General features: G+C 37.9%; 1 protein-coding gene across 6 annotated transcripts in view; it reads left to right on the top strand.

Annotated features, from left to right (window-relative positions):
- The window catches only part of TLN2 (talin 2), a 172,316-nt gene that overhangs the window by 91,662 nt on the left and 65,481 nt on the right, over nucleotides 1–15,173 (top strand). For 5 of the 6 annotated variants that reach the window (XM_068695657.1, XM_068695656.1, XM_068695660.1 and 2 more), the window contains 11 exons: nucleotides 1,340–1,520; nucleotides 3,296–3,409; nucleotides 4,103–4,211; nucleotides 4,885–5,093; nucleotides 5,575–5,673; nucleotides 6,460–6,627; nucleotides 8,140–8,434; nucleotides 9,738–9,904; nucleotides 10,857–10,985; nucleotides 12,379–12,492; nucleotides 14,351–14,464. In XM_068695657.1, the coding sequence (XP_068551758.1) occupies nucleotides 1,340–1,520; nucleotides 3,296–3,409; nucleotides 4,103–4,211; nucleotides 4,885–5,093; nucleotides 5,575–5,673; nucleotides 6,460–6,627; nucleotides 8,140–8,434; nucleotides 9,738–9,904; nucleotides 10,857–10,985; nucleotides 12,379–12,492; nucleotides 14,351–14,464 (1,699 nt within the window). The remainder of the gene's footprint in view (nucleotides 1–1,339; nucleotides 1,521–3,295; nucleotides 3,410–4,102; nucleotides 4,212–4,884; nucleotides 5,094–5,574; nucleotides 5,674–6,459; nucleotides 6,628–8,139; nucleotides 8,435–9,737; nucleotides 9,905–10,856; nucleotides 10,986–12,378; nucleotides 12,493–14,350; nucleotides 14,465–15,173) is intronic. The other variant, XM_068695659.1, reaches the window with a different exon arrangement.

The following is a 15,173-nucleotide window of genomic DNA, read 5'->3' as shown; positions in this document are numbered from 1 at the left end:
AAAACTGAAAATATCATATTAATTTTTTGATCTTCATACAAACAGCTAGGATTTGCAAGATCTTAGTTACTTGTCTTTCTAGGTCCATGGTTTCCTGCAGAATTTGACTCCTGGCAGTTTAATTGTACACTGTGTCATTAACAGAGCTGGCTTATTACACCAAATCACTTTAGCCAAACCAGTCAGATGTGTGGTGTGGTTCAAGGTAAGGTTTTGGCTCTAGTAGGTCAGGCAATGATTCTGATGGGAAAGTAACTAAGTATAGCAAAAAGTACAACTGCAGAGATGGATATACTCTTGGAAACAAATATTCAGTGTTTCCTTGCTGTGAAGAAATAGAAGCAGGTTTGACATTTTAAGCTGTAATGAGCCCCTCAAGTCTCGTGTTTGTACTTTAAGGATGACAGCATCTGCATTATATATGTAAAAGTCTGATTTATTGTTCAACATGTGGTTCAGTGGATATCAACTGGTGAGATATTTCATTGGCCTTATGTGAAATTTCAACTGTTGATGAAACACACATGTTCAGATGTTTGCTTTCAACATTGCCCTTTCCAAGTTATTTCCAGAATATACTCTTAGTTAGGTGCTGTACAGCAAAGCCCAAAGATTTTAATAAATGATTACAAGATTTTCCATAATTAAAACTACTTTTTTCCTCCAGCAGATTGCTGCTGCTAAAGCTAAAAGTCCTATCAATACCTCTAGCTGTTAAAGCTGGAATCCTGTTTAAATATGAGTGTTACACCTGGCAAAGGGGATTGTGACCATGGATGACAATAACTTCATTATTCTTGAAAGCATCCTACCTCCCAGTCTATAATATTACAGGCTTCCAGATTATTAGCAAGCATTTTGCGTGTATATGCATATAAAGAGGAGGGAAAAAATGTTAGTTTTTATCCCAAACATTGGGCTTGCTTGCAAAAAATGTCTTCAGAGGGTTGGTGCTTCTATTTTCTATTCATCAGCCTATATCACAGTTGAAACAGAGCAGTCTGTTATGCCATAAACCCTGTTCTGTCTGTAAGGCATGTTAGAGGGGTAAATTTATTGTACCACATATACCAAAACTGTACCTTCTTTCCTTGCTGCCTGCCTATTAGTGCTGTTAATATTTGATCTGTCAAAAGTGGCACGTATGTTTTCTCTAAAATGTCAGAAAATGCTTGGTAGAAAAGACTGTTAAAACTTCTCTATATTCTCCAAATATTATGAAATGCAGTTTAAAATCCTAAAGGAAGAACATCTGGCAGGACTTGCAGGAGATAACTAATTTTGTATTGCATTTTTCTATTTTAATTATATATACATATAAAAATATATTTTTTTTTAGGTCCACCATCTTGCAGCAGCAGTTCAACCGAACAGGGAAGGTAGAGCATGGCTCTGTGGCACTACCAGCTGTTATGCGGTCAGGGTCCAGTGGCCCAGAGACTTTCAACATCGGCATCATGCCTTCTCCCCAGCAACAGGTCACCATTGGTCAGATGCACAGAGGACATATGCCCCCGCTTGTGAGGAACCTCCTTGTTTTGTAGTAGCATTTGAAACTTGTTGGTGCTGCAAGTTGTCAGAAACAGGATGTTTTCCATGTTGCTAAGTGTAGAGTGTGGTGTCCTGGTTGTCTTACTGAACACGTTTTGACCTGAAATACTTAAGTTACCACATTTTCAATGACTTGCTCATTTGTCCTAACAACAACTTTGCTTTTAAGTAGTTAAACCAGTATTCAAGGGTTAGGAAAAAAGCACGTTGAAGATTGGCAAAAGTAAGCAATTTTAGGGAAAAACTCATCTTGAGCTTGTCACTAGTCTACAATTTAGATGTTTCTAGATGGTTTTCTCATTTAAATTTAACACTACCAAAAGGCCTAAATGGGCTATAGAGAGTGTACTCAGTGCTTAAGCTCATGAAATATCATTAGAAGCGTGGTATTTCTAGTGGGTTGACTTTAGAGGCTGCCAGATTCTTTGATTACCCCTCCTCAACCAGACAGGAGGAGAAAATAAGAAAAAGCTTTTTATTTCAACATGGGTTGAGATAAAAGCATAGAGATCACAATTTACTATCATGGGCAAATGGACTTGACTTGGTGAAAAGTAATTTACTACTGGTTAAAATAGAGTTGGATGTTAAGAAACGAAGACCAAAAACTAAAACATCTTCACCACACTGATACCTCCTTTTTTTCCCCACAAACTCAACTTTATTTCTTCATTCCTGACTACTCTACCTCCTCCTCTCACCCGCAAGTGGTCATTCCATAGCAATTCTTCTCTGCTGCTGCTTCTTTCTCACATCTTCCACCTGATACAGCATGGGTTTTCCATCATGGACTACAGTCCTTTAGCTGCAGCTAAAGGTGGCACCAGCTAAAGCTAGGTGCTCCATCATGGGACTTCCACCGCCCTGCAGTTCCTGGCAGGAGACCCTGCTCCACTGTGGGCTCTCCACAGGCTGTAGTTTCCTTCTGGGAATGTCCACTTGCTGCAGTGTCGGATATCTGCTCTGGCACGGTCTCTCCCACGGGCTGCAGAGGAACCTCTGCTCCAGCACCTTCCCATCCTTCTTCTGGCACCGATGTTTGCAGGGTTGTTGCACCTTTCCCTCCCAGTCTTCACTGCCATGTGGTGAGGAGTCCATGTGCCCTTTCTGCACGGTGCATTCCCAGAGGCACCTCTCGCTTGTTTGCTGGGCTCAGCTGTGTCCTGTGGTAGGTCCATTGTGGAGTCAGCTGAAACCAGCTGCACCCAGCACAGGGCAGCTCCTGGCCTTGAACTCAGAGACCACCCCTGCAGCCTTCCCTGCCAATACCTTGCCATGGACACTCTATAGAGATGGCTATCCTGTCTCATTTAAAACTCTTCAATTTTTCATTAGCTTATGCATATTGATGGTAATTTAGTTTTAGAGTTGTTCTTTGTAACGTCTGTAGGCTGTTCCAGGAAGTCAGTCCTGTACAGTTCAGTATGCAGGATGCAAGTCAGTAAGACAGCTCAGTGATTTGTAAGTGTCTGTTGGGCATTGTTTGATCTGTGAATGTTCAGCATCTTACTCATGTGTGCAAGTATAGAGGAGTGTAAAGTGGCATGGGCAGAATCGAGACTATGAGAGAGGAGTTCCAGTGAGCTTAAGCTGCTTTCCTGACTGCGTGAGGGAAGTGCTATTTGTCTGAAATGGCCTGGTGTAATTGTTGTCACTCACAGTCTTTTAATGCCTAAGTAACAACACCTGCTTGAGTTGCCATCTGGAACACAACACACAGCCATTTCCTTGTTCTGACTTTCAGACCTCAGCTCAGCAGGCCTTGATGGGAACTATTAACACAAGCATGCATGCTGTTCAACAAGCACAAGCCGACCTCAGTGAAGTTGATAACCTTCCACCTCTAGGGCAGGACATGGTGAGTTTTTCTTGTCCCCGTAGAAATGAATCTTAATATTTTGGGGTGTTTGCAGATCAGTTTAATTATTGTCCGTGGAGGTGAAGTGGTATCTGTAAAGCTTCCTAAATTAGATTTAAAAAAAACAAAACAAAACAAAACATTTGTGCTTGCTATAAGGAATTCATGTACACTGCTCCATCTCACTTTCATCAATCTTCTGAGATTAGTTATAGCAAACTTCCTTGCATAACTGTCCATAATTCTATTTGTTTCATGTGCGTATGTAAAGGCAAAAACAAACTATAAGCAATATTTGTGATGAGAGTGACTGTCTCCCAGACACCTGAAAAATATGAACAAATGAATAAAGAACAAAACATGATTCTGTCACATCTGATCCAGGCTGAAGTAGGAGGACAGATCAATACAGTACTGTTCATGTGGGACTACCAGTCAAGAATCATCATCCTTGATGATGCACTGGTTATGGTATTCACCTTAAAAGGGCAGCTGTTGGACTAACAGCTATTCTGTAGCGAGAGATTCAGCAAAAGAGAATGTTTGATTCATTTTTTTTTCTCTCTAAAGGCTTAGTAGTTGTCCTCTGTTTCATTTTAAAAGATTGATGAAGGAATGAGAGATTAATACAGGATTTCGTCTTACAGAACTTTGTTGCGGTCCTTCATTCTTGTTTTTGTTGTTGCTCTTTAGGCATCAAGAGTATGGGTTCAGAACAAGGTTGATGAATCAAAACATGAAATACACTCTCAGGTTGATGCTATCACTGCAGGAACTGCATCTGTTGTTAACCTTACGGCAGGTAAATTTCAAAAGGAAGGACTCGCTTGCAGTCTCCTAATTATCAGTCTAATTCAAGTATCATAGGGACAGACTAAGAGGGGGCTGGGGAGAAATTTTCTTCAAAATAGTCCAATAGTTAAGTGCATTGACATGCAAAACAAGCTTTATGTCCCTCTCAACACAATTTTCTTATATTCAATTTATCATCTCTAACATTGAAGTTACTCCTGTTGATGAAAAGTATAGCTTGCTTATTGAACTAAGCAGTCTCTGCAAGGTTACTATGAAAAGCATTAATTGTTAGACAGTTGTTAGAGGTTATAGATGTTTATTGACAGTGGTTTTGCTTTGGCAAATTACAAGTTGAAGGAGCTGTGAGTGACCTAAAGGGGTTAATAGTGTGTGAGCTTGGGTTCTTTCAAGGATGAAACTGGGAAAATAGCTCAAACTGTGGACTTGTCAGCAAATTGCATTGGATGAAGAGAAATTTTTATTAGAAGAGAAATGTAGAGACTGGAAAAGTGATAGCTGACCTTAATTTTTAAATGACACTGAAATTACTTAGTAGACATTTCTTGGCCATCCTTAGATGTATCTGTTATCTCTCACCAGAGTATAGTCTGTGGTGGCTGCCTCATTTTCCCTTTTAACCACTGAAGCATTCTGCTCATGAAAAACCATTTATTCTGCAGGTGACCCAGTTGACACGGACTACACTGCTGTAGGATGTGCAATTACAACCATCTCCTCCAACCTCACTGAGATGTCTAAAGGTGTAAAACTGCTTGCTGCTCTCATGGATGATGAAGTCGGAAGTGGAGAGGACCTCCTGAAAGCTGCTCGAACATTAGCCAGTGCTGTCTCAGACTTGCTGAAGGCTGTGCAACCTACTTCAGGGGAGGTGAGTGCGGTGATTTAACAGTGATGGGCAGCTAAGCACCACCATGCTGCTGTCTAACTCCCTCTTCTCAAAAGGACATTTTGAGAAAATATGATGAAGGACAAGGAAGCTCACTCACAAATCACTGCCACAGGCAAAAAAGTCTCAGCATAAAAGAGATACTTCTTTTGAAGACGACTGAAATCTGCTGCTGTTCCAGATCAGTTGGCGTATTGGCTGTCCATCATTAATTTTCCTTGGAGTTATTGCAATAATGTCTATTCAAATTCTTTAAAGTTCTTCACACATTCTCAGGGAGCACTGCAGATGAAACTTGCAAAATAATCCAGCTGTGTATATAGAAAAGATTTTTCCGAAGTCATTTTGGTTTAAGTTTTTGTTCGTATTGACTGCATGCTAATGTAGAGGCTCCTTGAAGAAATCCGATGTTTAAATAAAGTGTGTTGTCTTTTGAGTTTATTTTCCACAATTATTTTTCCAGCCTCGACAGACAGTTTTGACTGCAGCTGGAAGCATTGGGCAAGCAAGCGGGGAGCTACTGAGACAGATTGGCGAGAATGAAACAGATGAAAGATTCCAGGTAATAAGGGGGTTGCTTGTCTTTGCCAGAGCTGTGTAGCTTAATAATGAGGAGGCCATTGCATCAAACCAGGCTTTGCCAAGTGCAATTTGGAAATGTTTGCTCAATGGTAATTGAGGTTAATCCATTGTGAAATTATTTTAATTATATGATCATAGAATGCTGATTTTGTTATACAGATGGTTTCTTGCTCCTTGGAAAGCTGTTAGTGCTATACTCCCCTGTGTTGAGAATGCATGGCTCGTAGTATATACATACTAGTCAGATCCTTGCTTGCTCTGTAAAACAGGGATTTTATGGGATTAAAATTTGCACTTGCATGCAGGCAACTTCAGTTCTTGCCCTTCCTCGTGTTTCCCTGTTTTTTCCAAACTATTAAATCTATTGAATTTATGTATTTATGAAGATGAATAAACAATGAGTATTTCTTTTCATTAAATGTATGTGTTTACTGTATGTATATATATGCATGTGTACAAAACTTTCTGGCAAACTGATGAGGAGAAAATTTTTATATTACAAATCTAACTTCTTGGTGATTAGGTGATAAGTATTACCAGATGTGAACGGATAACACCTGTTTGGCTTAATCATATAATAACCTATTAGCAGTTTAAAACTGTTGTCCTTAAATGCTCTGTTATAAATGCATCTTTTTGACTCAGAGCCTATATATATATATATATATATATATATATATAAAATTACCTTGAGAAGACTTGATCTTGTATAAACAAAGTATATACTATTTGCTTATAATACTTTTTTTTTTTTTTTTTTAATCAGGATGTTCTAATGAGTCTGGCCAAAGCTGTTGCAAATGCTGCTGCCATGTTAGTGCTGAAGGCCAAGAACGTAGCACAGGTCGCTGAGGATACAGTCCTGCAGAACAGGGTCATTGCTGCTGCTACACAATGTGCACTCTCTACTTCCCAGCTCGTGGCTTGTGCCAAGGTGAGACTAGCAGTGTTCATGAGATTGCTTCTGTGTGTTTCCAGTTGCTCAGGCAATATACTGTCATAATATCATAGTTGGAGGCTTGTGCAATATCAAACTTGATGACTAATACATTGTCACCCATAAGAGTGGCAATCGAATATCGGCCCAGAGGATGTGAGGTACTGCTGTAATCCCCATGGGAGATTCCGTAGAAAATATAGATCATCTGATGATAATGATCAAAATAGTAACTTTAAGAAAAAAAAGCCCTAGAAACACAGCATGTCTGGGGAACTGTGCAAGTTTTCTGATGAAGACTAGAATGACACTGAATTCACCTAATCTAAAATTCAAACAATTAAGTTGATTTTAACTTCAGCATGAATATTTAGTTAGTTATCATTGATACTAAATATATTTGCTTTGTTTCACAGTAGCCCAATTGTTTTAATAGGGTCCATTGCACTAAATATACTTGCATTGTTTCACAGTAGCCCAATTGTTTTAATAGGGTTCATTGCTTTTGGCCACGTATTGTTTCTCAGTATAAGTACAAAAGAGTTGATCAGATCCCAAGTTCTCAAATCTACACTTGCAACATTGCGTTGTCTGTAGCCTTTTTTTGATTTTTAATGAAAGCAATTCACACTACTGACTTCGGAAACTGCTTTCAAAGTCTGCAGATTCAGTTTTCATAAGGTTACTTGTGATTGGAAAATGTGTATTCAACTATTCGGAAACATCCAGGAGGCTTAGAATAAAACTAATAGCCAAGTTTAGCTATTACATTTTGAGTATTTTCACCTTATATCTTTGGCTGTAAGGGCTTTTTGTAATGAATATGTATGAATTTTCATTATCTCGACTTGATGTTCTTACTGCCTGTCAATTTCTTCAGTACAGAATTAGATGACCAGTGGCATCCTTTTTTCCTTATAAGATATGCACAGTTTTCCCATTGCTAAAAACTGTCTGGATAGGCCTGGACAAAATGGGGAAGGGTTGTTTCTAATCCGTAGATTACTGAGTTTATTACTTGTAGCTTCAGAAATAGTGTTGTATGGCTTTTGACAAGTAATTTATTTAAACAAACAAACAGAAGGCTGGTATGAGAAGGCTATACAAAATACCAATTCCAATTAAGATTTAATTTTACTTGGAACTCTAGAGTACACAAGTGTGTTAAGTGTACTTAGTGGGTTTTTTGTTGAGGAGTTTGGTGAATGCCTGTCTTCTAGAACCACTGTTAAGTGATTGCTCAGGTCAGCAGCTGCTGAAGAAGCATGAAAGAAGCATGAAAGTGGTGGCTCGTGTTCTTGTATCAAAGTGAAGATTAATGACATCCACATTCCTAACTTAAATCTATGAAGCTACCTATCTAAATACTTACTAAAGGGCTTTCTGTCTAGGGAAAACAGATACGTTAAGGATTAAAAACTCTAATACAGCAGATGTTTTGATTACTAGTAATTGGAAAATTTGCAAATAAGCCATTTTCTGAATGTTTTGTCTGCGTTCCCCATGCAGGTTGTGAGTCCCACCATCAGCTCCCCGGTGTGCCAGGAACAGCTGATCGAGGCAGGGAAACTGGTGGACCGTTCAGTGGAGAACTGTGTAAGGGCCTGCCAGGCTGCCACAGATGATACTGAGTTACTGAAGCAGGTTGGTGCAGCTGCCAGCATAGTCAGCCAAGCCCTGAATGACCTCTTGCAGCATGTCCGCCAGTTTGCAAGCAGGGGAGAACCTATTGGTCGCTATGATCAGGCCACAGATACCATCATGTGTGTCACAGAGAGTATTTTCAGTTCAATGGGGGATGCTGGTAAGTCTCTCTCATGGATAATAGCTTTTCCTGATTTGAAGATTTGTACATTTCAAATAAATAAAGTTTAAAACCTCTGCTAGCACTCTATTATGGGTCATTCAACCCATAATGATAGATCAGTGAAATGTACATAGCTGCGTGCTAGATAGAATGAATATTGTATGAAAACAATGAATACCATGCTAAAGGATCACTGTAGTATTCTGTCTTTCTTCTTCTACTGCTTCACTTCACAAAACTGGGCAGTAAGCCCTCATCTCTGAATAGGAGGACACGTACCTAAGTGAACACTTGCCAGTGATGGATGTCTTTGTGCTTAGATTTGGTTGTAGGTTTTAAAAATTATGTTGCTGCTTGTGATGTTTCTAAAATGTGCAAATTCTAGAACCAGGCAGACTTGAGATACTTAATATTGTGAAATGACCCAATATGAACTTTCAGAAACAAAATAAACCAAAACCCCACAGGAAATTAAATAGAGCAGTGATATTTCAATGGTTAAAAATGGGATGAATTATCAACCGCATAAAGAGGCAGTGTCTATTGGATAACAAGATAATTCATATAAAGTTTTAAAATGACACAACTTTAAAAAAGCGGTTGTGGTACCTCTTGGGGATTATATGGTTTTCATCTCCTCCCTCTTTTGTGTTATCTGAACACAAGGACAGGAAATTAAATATATCACTGTCACAGTTTTATTCACAGTACGGCCAATATAAACCAAGTAATCTTTTCTTGTAGATTCAGATTCTTTCAGATATTTTTTTTTTCAAGGAACTGTCATTTCAGCTGTGCAGTGCTCTTCTAGAGGAACTTGTGTGGGGAAGTAATATGAATTCTTGGGGTATTTTGGCCCTAAAAGCAGCTTCTCTGAGAAATGAAAGATCAAGATATTTAAAAGACATACGGGGACATTGTTTGCTAAACCCTTCTAAATATTCTAGATTGAAGCTGCCAAAAAAAAAAAAAAAAGCTAATACTTTGCTACTCAAAGTGGTTTAATTAGTGTGTATGTGTATACTAAGTCTATTAAGTCCTGTGTTCAACTGTCAATCATAAATCATTTGGCTTCTGTACAGAAGGATTTAGTAAAAGATAATCTTGGATGACATTTATTTTCCATTTATTATTGTCATCCGAGACATTGTGAAGCTACTGTGCTATGAACTACTTATATATCCTTGTCAAATAAAATGAGTACTACACCAAACATGACTTTATTTTTATCTTGTTGACTTTTTAAATCAAAGCTGAAATGTAAAGATGGGGACAGTAAAAACATAATTGTATATCATAGGTGAAATGGTACGGCAGGCCAGGGTACTGGCTCAAGCTACCTCAGATCTTGTCAATGCTATGAGGTCGGATGCTGAAGCAGAAATTGATATGGACAACTCAAAGAAGCTCCTAGCTGCTGCAAAGCTCCTAGCAGATTCTACAGCCCGCATGGTTGAAGCTGCAAAGGTACTGGGTAATTGAAGTAACTGTCCACTTAAAATTGTGTAGTTACACATAAAGTAGAGATAATATAGATAATATGTGGTATATTATAGATAAGATTCGGCTGACAGTAGACTGTTTCTCTTGTCCCCTAAGTGTTTTGAATGTAATGGGTTAGTCTGCTCTGCCTCTGTTTCTTTTGGGGACAGTTTCCTAGAGTTGAGGAATGTTTGGTGTGTTGTATACCATGTACACCTCCCCACCTTTCTGCTTCATGTTTGTTCTCACAACAGGCAAATATCCGAACTTCTCTTTCCTTTCTGTGCTGGAAAAGTATTTAAATCCACTAAGTTAAGCCTAGATTCTTTGAGTTGAGTCACAGATCTTGTATTCAAAAAGACTTTTATAGATCACGGCCAGCAGTTGTCCTAGGCCTCTAAAAGACCCATGTCCCTGGCTACAAGCATATTCTTGACTTTCCAGTGCTTTCTCAGCTTTCTGAGACTTCAAATGGAAAAAAACTGTATTAAATCTGAGGGTTTGGACTACAGTTACTGAAATGCATACTGAATTAGGAATTTTGAAATGTGTTTTTTTTCCAAAACCAGTATCCATATAATCAAAATATATTTCCACAGATCACAACAGAAACATTTAACAAAACAATTTATTCTCCAAACAGCTAAACTAGTATGTAAAGCAAAAAATTGTATACAAATAAATGAAATCTTTCCTGAAAGCACTTTACAATCAGTAAGAACAGAAACAATCTTGCACTACCATTAAGTTTTCTGCATATGCTTTTAATGGTTTAATATTCTTTTAGCAGTCAAATGTTCTTCTAACTTTGGCTAAGGTAATATGTAGAAAATAAAGGCTGATGTAGCAGACTGTAACTAAAGGTTTGATATTCATCTACATTCTCTCCAGGAACAGCTTCTGAGGCTGATGGTTTTTGCTCTGAAATTTTGTGCAGGGAGCTGCAGCCAATCCTGAAAATGAGGATCAACAACAGCGTCTGCGAGAAGCAGCAGAGGGATTGCGTGTTGCTACAAATGCTGCTGCACAGAATGCCATCAAGAAGAAAATCGTCAACAGATTAGAGGTTGGAACCAGATACTGTTTAATTTTCAGTTCACTATATTTTGATAAATCTCTAGCTGAAACAATTAGAAATGCATACTTCAGGAGGAGTTCTAAGTGCTGTAAGATCAGTTCCAGAGTACAGGGCTTGAAATTCACAATGGTAGCATAGGATACCATAGTTGTCAGCTACACGAAATTTGAGTAATTTCTATCGCTAATGTAGTCAACTGGTGTAAGCATTTGGTTCAGAACACATTGAACTACAAGTTCACTGTGCACTGAAGGTGAAATTTATCTGAAGTTTGTTGTGCAGGCAGGGTTCAATCTTCCTGTTTTCAGCTAGAATGTAGAAACATTAAAAAACAAAACAAACTAACAAAAAAAAAAACCTAATCTCACTAATCTCAGGTTTCCAAATATTATTTTTGGTAATCTGAAAATGTTTCAGGTACAATTAGATTAGACAAACAGGAAGACCTTAGTCAATAACCATATTCCAGAAGTTCATTTAAGCTCCTCTGTCTGCATAGAACAAAAATTAGGCGTATTTTAGGAAATTAATCATGTCTCAGTTTTCTAACAGAATGCAGGAAAACTTTATAGAAAAAATGTTTATTTTATGCTGCTCTGATAATGCATAATGCCTTAAAGGGATGAAGTGTGTAATGATGAGGATGAACTTTATGCTTGGTTGTGTTTAGTGGGCCAGTTAACGAAGAGCATTGCACAACATTTCAGAATGTCTTGGATAAATTGTTGAATTTTTAATTTTGCGAGAGGGAAAATAATAGAATAAATAATGGAAGTCCTAAATATTTGAGGAAGACCTCAGTGCATCTAGACTCGTTAATACCAGAACAATTTGTACCTCTGCATTAGTTCAGTGTCTTCACTTCTGCCAAAGAGCCATCTCAGTAGAAGAAAGCATGGGTTCCCTTCAGTCTTTGGTCAGAGATGTTAATGTAGCAGTATTCCATCTACCTTGCTTGTTTTCTCTGGCTTTCTTTCTAAGCAGCTAACTGATTAGAGCATTTCTGTTTTTTGTGAGATCTTTCGGTAATACTGCAACCTAAGATACAAATGGCAGGAGCTCACAACCACCCTTTCACCCAAGGCAGGAGCTTGTTTTCACCATTTGCTTTTTTGGCAAGATGGATCATACAAGCTGAATGGTTTAGGTCGGAAGGGACCTTCAAATCGAATAACTTTTTGGGTTTAATTGGGTAAACATCTGTATAACAGTGTTCAGCTCATCTTCATCATGAGACCTAGTTCCTTTAAGGCAAATCAAATTAATCCAGGGATAGTGTCTTAATCTACCTAAGTTGTTAGCTTTAAAGTTACTTAGAGTATGTATTTCATCCTCTGAATTACTATAATCATTGTTTTTATCTATTTCTTTTTCTCCTAAGATTGCAGCTAAACAAGCTGCAGCTGCTGCTACTCAGACTATTGCAGCTTCTCAGAATGCAGCTGTTTCAAATAAGAACACTGCAGCCCACCAGCAACTTGTGCAGAGCTGTAAGGTAAAACCTATCACTACCTATTGACAAATAACTCTCTCAAACCCAGTTTTATGGGGAGATGAAGACAAACCTCTCTAGTCGTATTGTTTTAACCTCAACGGAGATTGAAAAATTAAACATATATATCCCCACATTAATCAATATGGATTTGGCAGAACCATCATTTGTTGTCTTTTCCCCTGGTTTATATGTTTTAATATATGGAGAGCCTTAGAAAGCTGAGCTACTGTAAGTGCAAAGAATTGCTTCCTACAGTATTCCTGAAAACATCTTACTAGAAAGGATTGCAGGTTTATATACCTCAGCATGTATCCGAGTAATAAACAAGTCACCTTAAGCAAGCGTTTTAAGTGGAAGTTTACTGCAAAACAGTCAGCAGTAGTGTGCATGCAGAGCTATGCTGAAAGCACTGTGCATATGAGTCTGGTTGCTCAAATTTGTACACTGGCAAGAAGTCTTGGCCATCAGTTCAGTGCACGGTTATGCTCTTTGGCAACTGAGTAGCTCAGTGGTCATAAAAACAGGCTGCTGAATGATGAAAGCAGTGAAATGATACCGAAGTCTGCTGTGGAATAAAAGTAGCTTTTGAATTTTCCAAAACAAAGGATGGAGTAGAAATAGTGACTTATAGGATAATGCAGTGAAATCTTTATTTAATGTATTGGTTATATATTTAACAACACTGATCATCCTATTCTGCTCTTCAGTCTACAAGCAGCTGGGGCCTTAAATGTCACTCAGAACTAAGGTGTAGACCATAATTTTGGTTTACATGATTCTTGTCTTAGCAGCTTAAATTCCAAGCTCACAGATTTCAAGGTATGCCTAAAGTCAAGTATGTTTTCATAGTTCCAAGCTAGAATTAAGAGTTCCTGTGGTGAAAAGCTGTTCTGCTTTGTTCTTGAGCTACATTTGACAGCTTAATTTCTAACAAATGTTGGACAGTTGTTTCTTCACAATTCTAAAAGAAATTACATTAAAAAAAAATAAAAGGATAATAGAAGGCAAAAGTGTATTCCTGCAGAGAGAACAGTTATGCAGGGAATGAAAACCAAACCATGAAAGAAAGCATCTTTTAAAAACCACATTAATATGCAGCAATTATTTCTTGTTATGGTGGTATTCCTATGAAATTTGGGAAATAAATAATGCAGTATGTACCAGGATTGTACTGTAGACAGCTGCTGTTTTAGCGTGAATAATAATAATAAAAAGCTGATCTGCGGCATACAGTACAGTCCGTTCTCATTTGATCTTGATGGTTTATTAGATAGTAGAGAAGATCAATACCTATTTTTGTACTTTGGGGATTGAAAGCAGTATTGCACTGCTGAGATAAGATTAATGTGAAGTGAAAGAGTTATATGAGCTTGAATTTAGGCAGCTCAAATATTGTTTTGATAATCTACACTTCAGAATTCTATAGTTATACTATAAACTTAGTATTAGATGTCAAAGAAAAGCAGCATGAGGTACTCTATTTTGCTTTTCTCAAAACGGGACTCTTTTGAAAATTTGTCACTTATCTCCGCTACTGGCATGTATGCATACAAAGGAAGTCATTCAAAATGCTGTATAAATACCTATTTTTTCACAAAAATCTTGATTGTTTAGTAGGATCTTTCAACTAATGAGTGATGGAAATAAACATTTCTAAGTAAAAACAGAATGTCTCTGAGAAGTCCAATCACGTATTAATTGAGTTTCATGGACTCCTAAACAAATTCTTTGAAGTCATATATATATAAATACCTGTGAGTTTTACCAGTTGTATTTGAGAGGGACAGGGAAAGGGCTTATTTTAATGTTAGAGGGTTCATATTTTTATGCTGGAAACTTCTCCTTTTGTTTACTATAGAATGTTGCAGACCACATTCCTCAGTTGGTGCAGGGTGTACGAGGAAGTCAAGCTCAGGCAGAAGACCTCAGTGCTCAGCTTGCTCTAATAAATTCCAGCCAAAACTTCCTTCAGGTGAAGTAAATCAATCATTGTAGTAGACTCCATGAGAAGAAAAGGCACTTCTTAATTATGTTTTTGTTTGTGACAAATAAGCAGTAAATTGTTACAGACAATGTAAAGAAGTTCATTGCAGGGGGATTTTGTCATGGCTAAGGACGATTTAGCTCCTCAGGTCAGGTGGCTGAAACATGTTGAACCTGTGGAGAGTGAGAACTGCCAAACTTCTGGATATAAGAAACAGAAAAGCTGGAATTTATGAAGAAAAAAACATTTGTTGCAGTGGCATTTGCTTTCTTGGAAAGAGTTTTATGATCAAGGTAGTGACAATTCAGCATCTTTCTAAATGGGGATCTTGAATATAAGAGATGATGTTGTAACCATCTGTAGTGAAGGCAGAGTCGCAGTGCTGCAGCAACAATCTTGAGAATTTTTCACAAAGGGAACATTACGATGATTTTTAGATATTAACCTACAGATGTTATAGATCTTGATTTGGCTTCCGTTCAAAACAAATCTTGACTCTGCTTCTTCCAAAACATCTCCCCTCTCCCCCCCCCCAAAAAAAAAAAAAAAAAAAGGAAAAAAGACAAAGTCAAGAGGGTTGATAATGCTATTGGGTTTACTCTTGACAAGAAACAAACTGAGGAAATTAATTGTGTAATGACACTATCATGACACTATCATTAATAAGCATCAGTTATGCCTTCAATATGAAGTGGAA

Source organism: Anas acuta, chromosome 12 (assembly GCF_963932015.1).
Source record: "Anas acuta chromosome 12, bAnaAcu1.1, whole genome shotgun sequence".
NCBI lineage: Eukaryota > Metazoa > Chordata > Aves > Anseriformes > Anatidae > Anas > Anas acuta.
The sequence above is the reverse complement of the archived record's forward strand: the minus strand, read 5'-3'. Positions and strand labels throughout refer to the sequence as shown.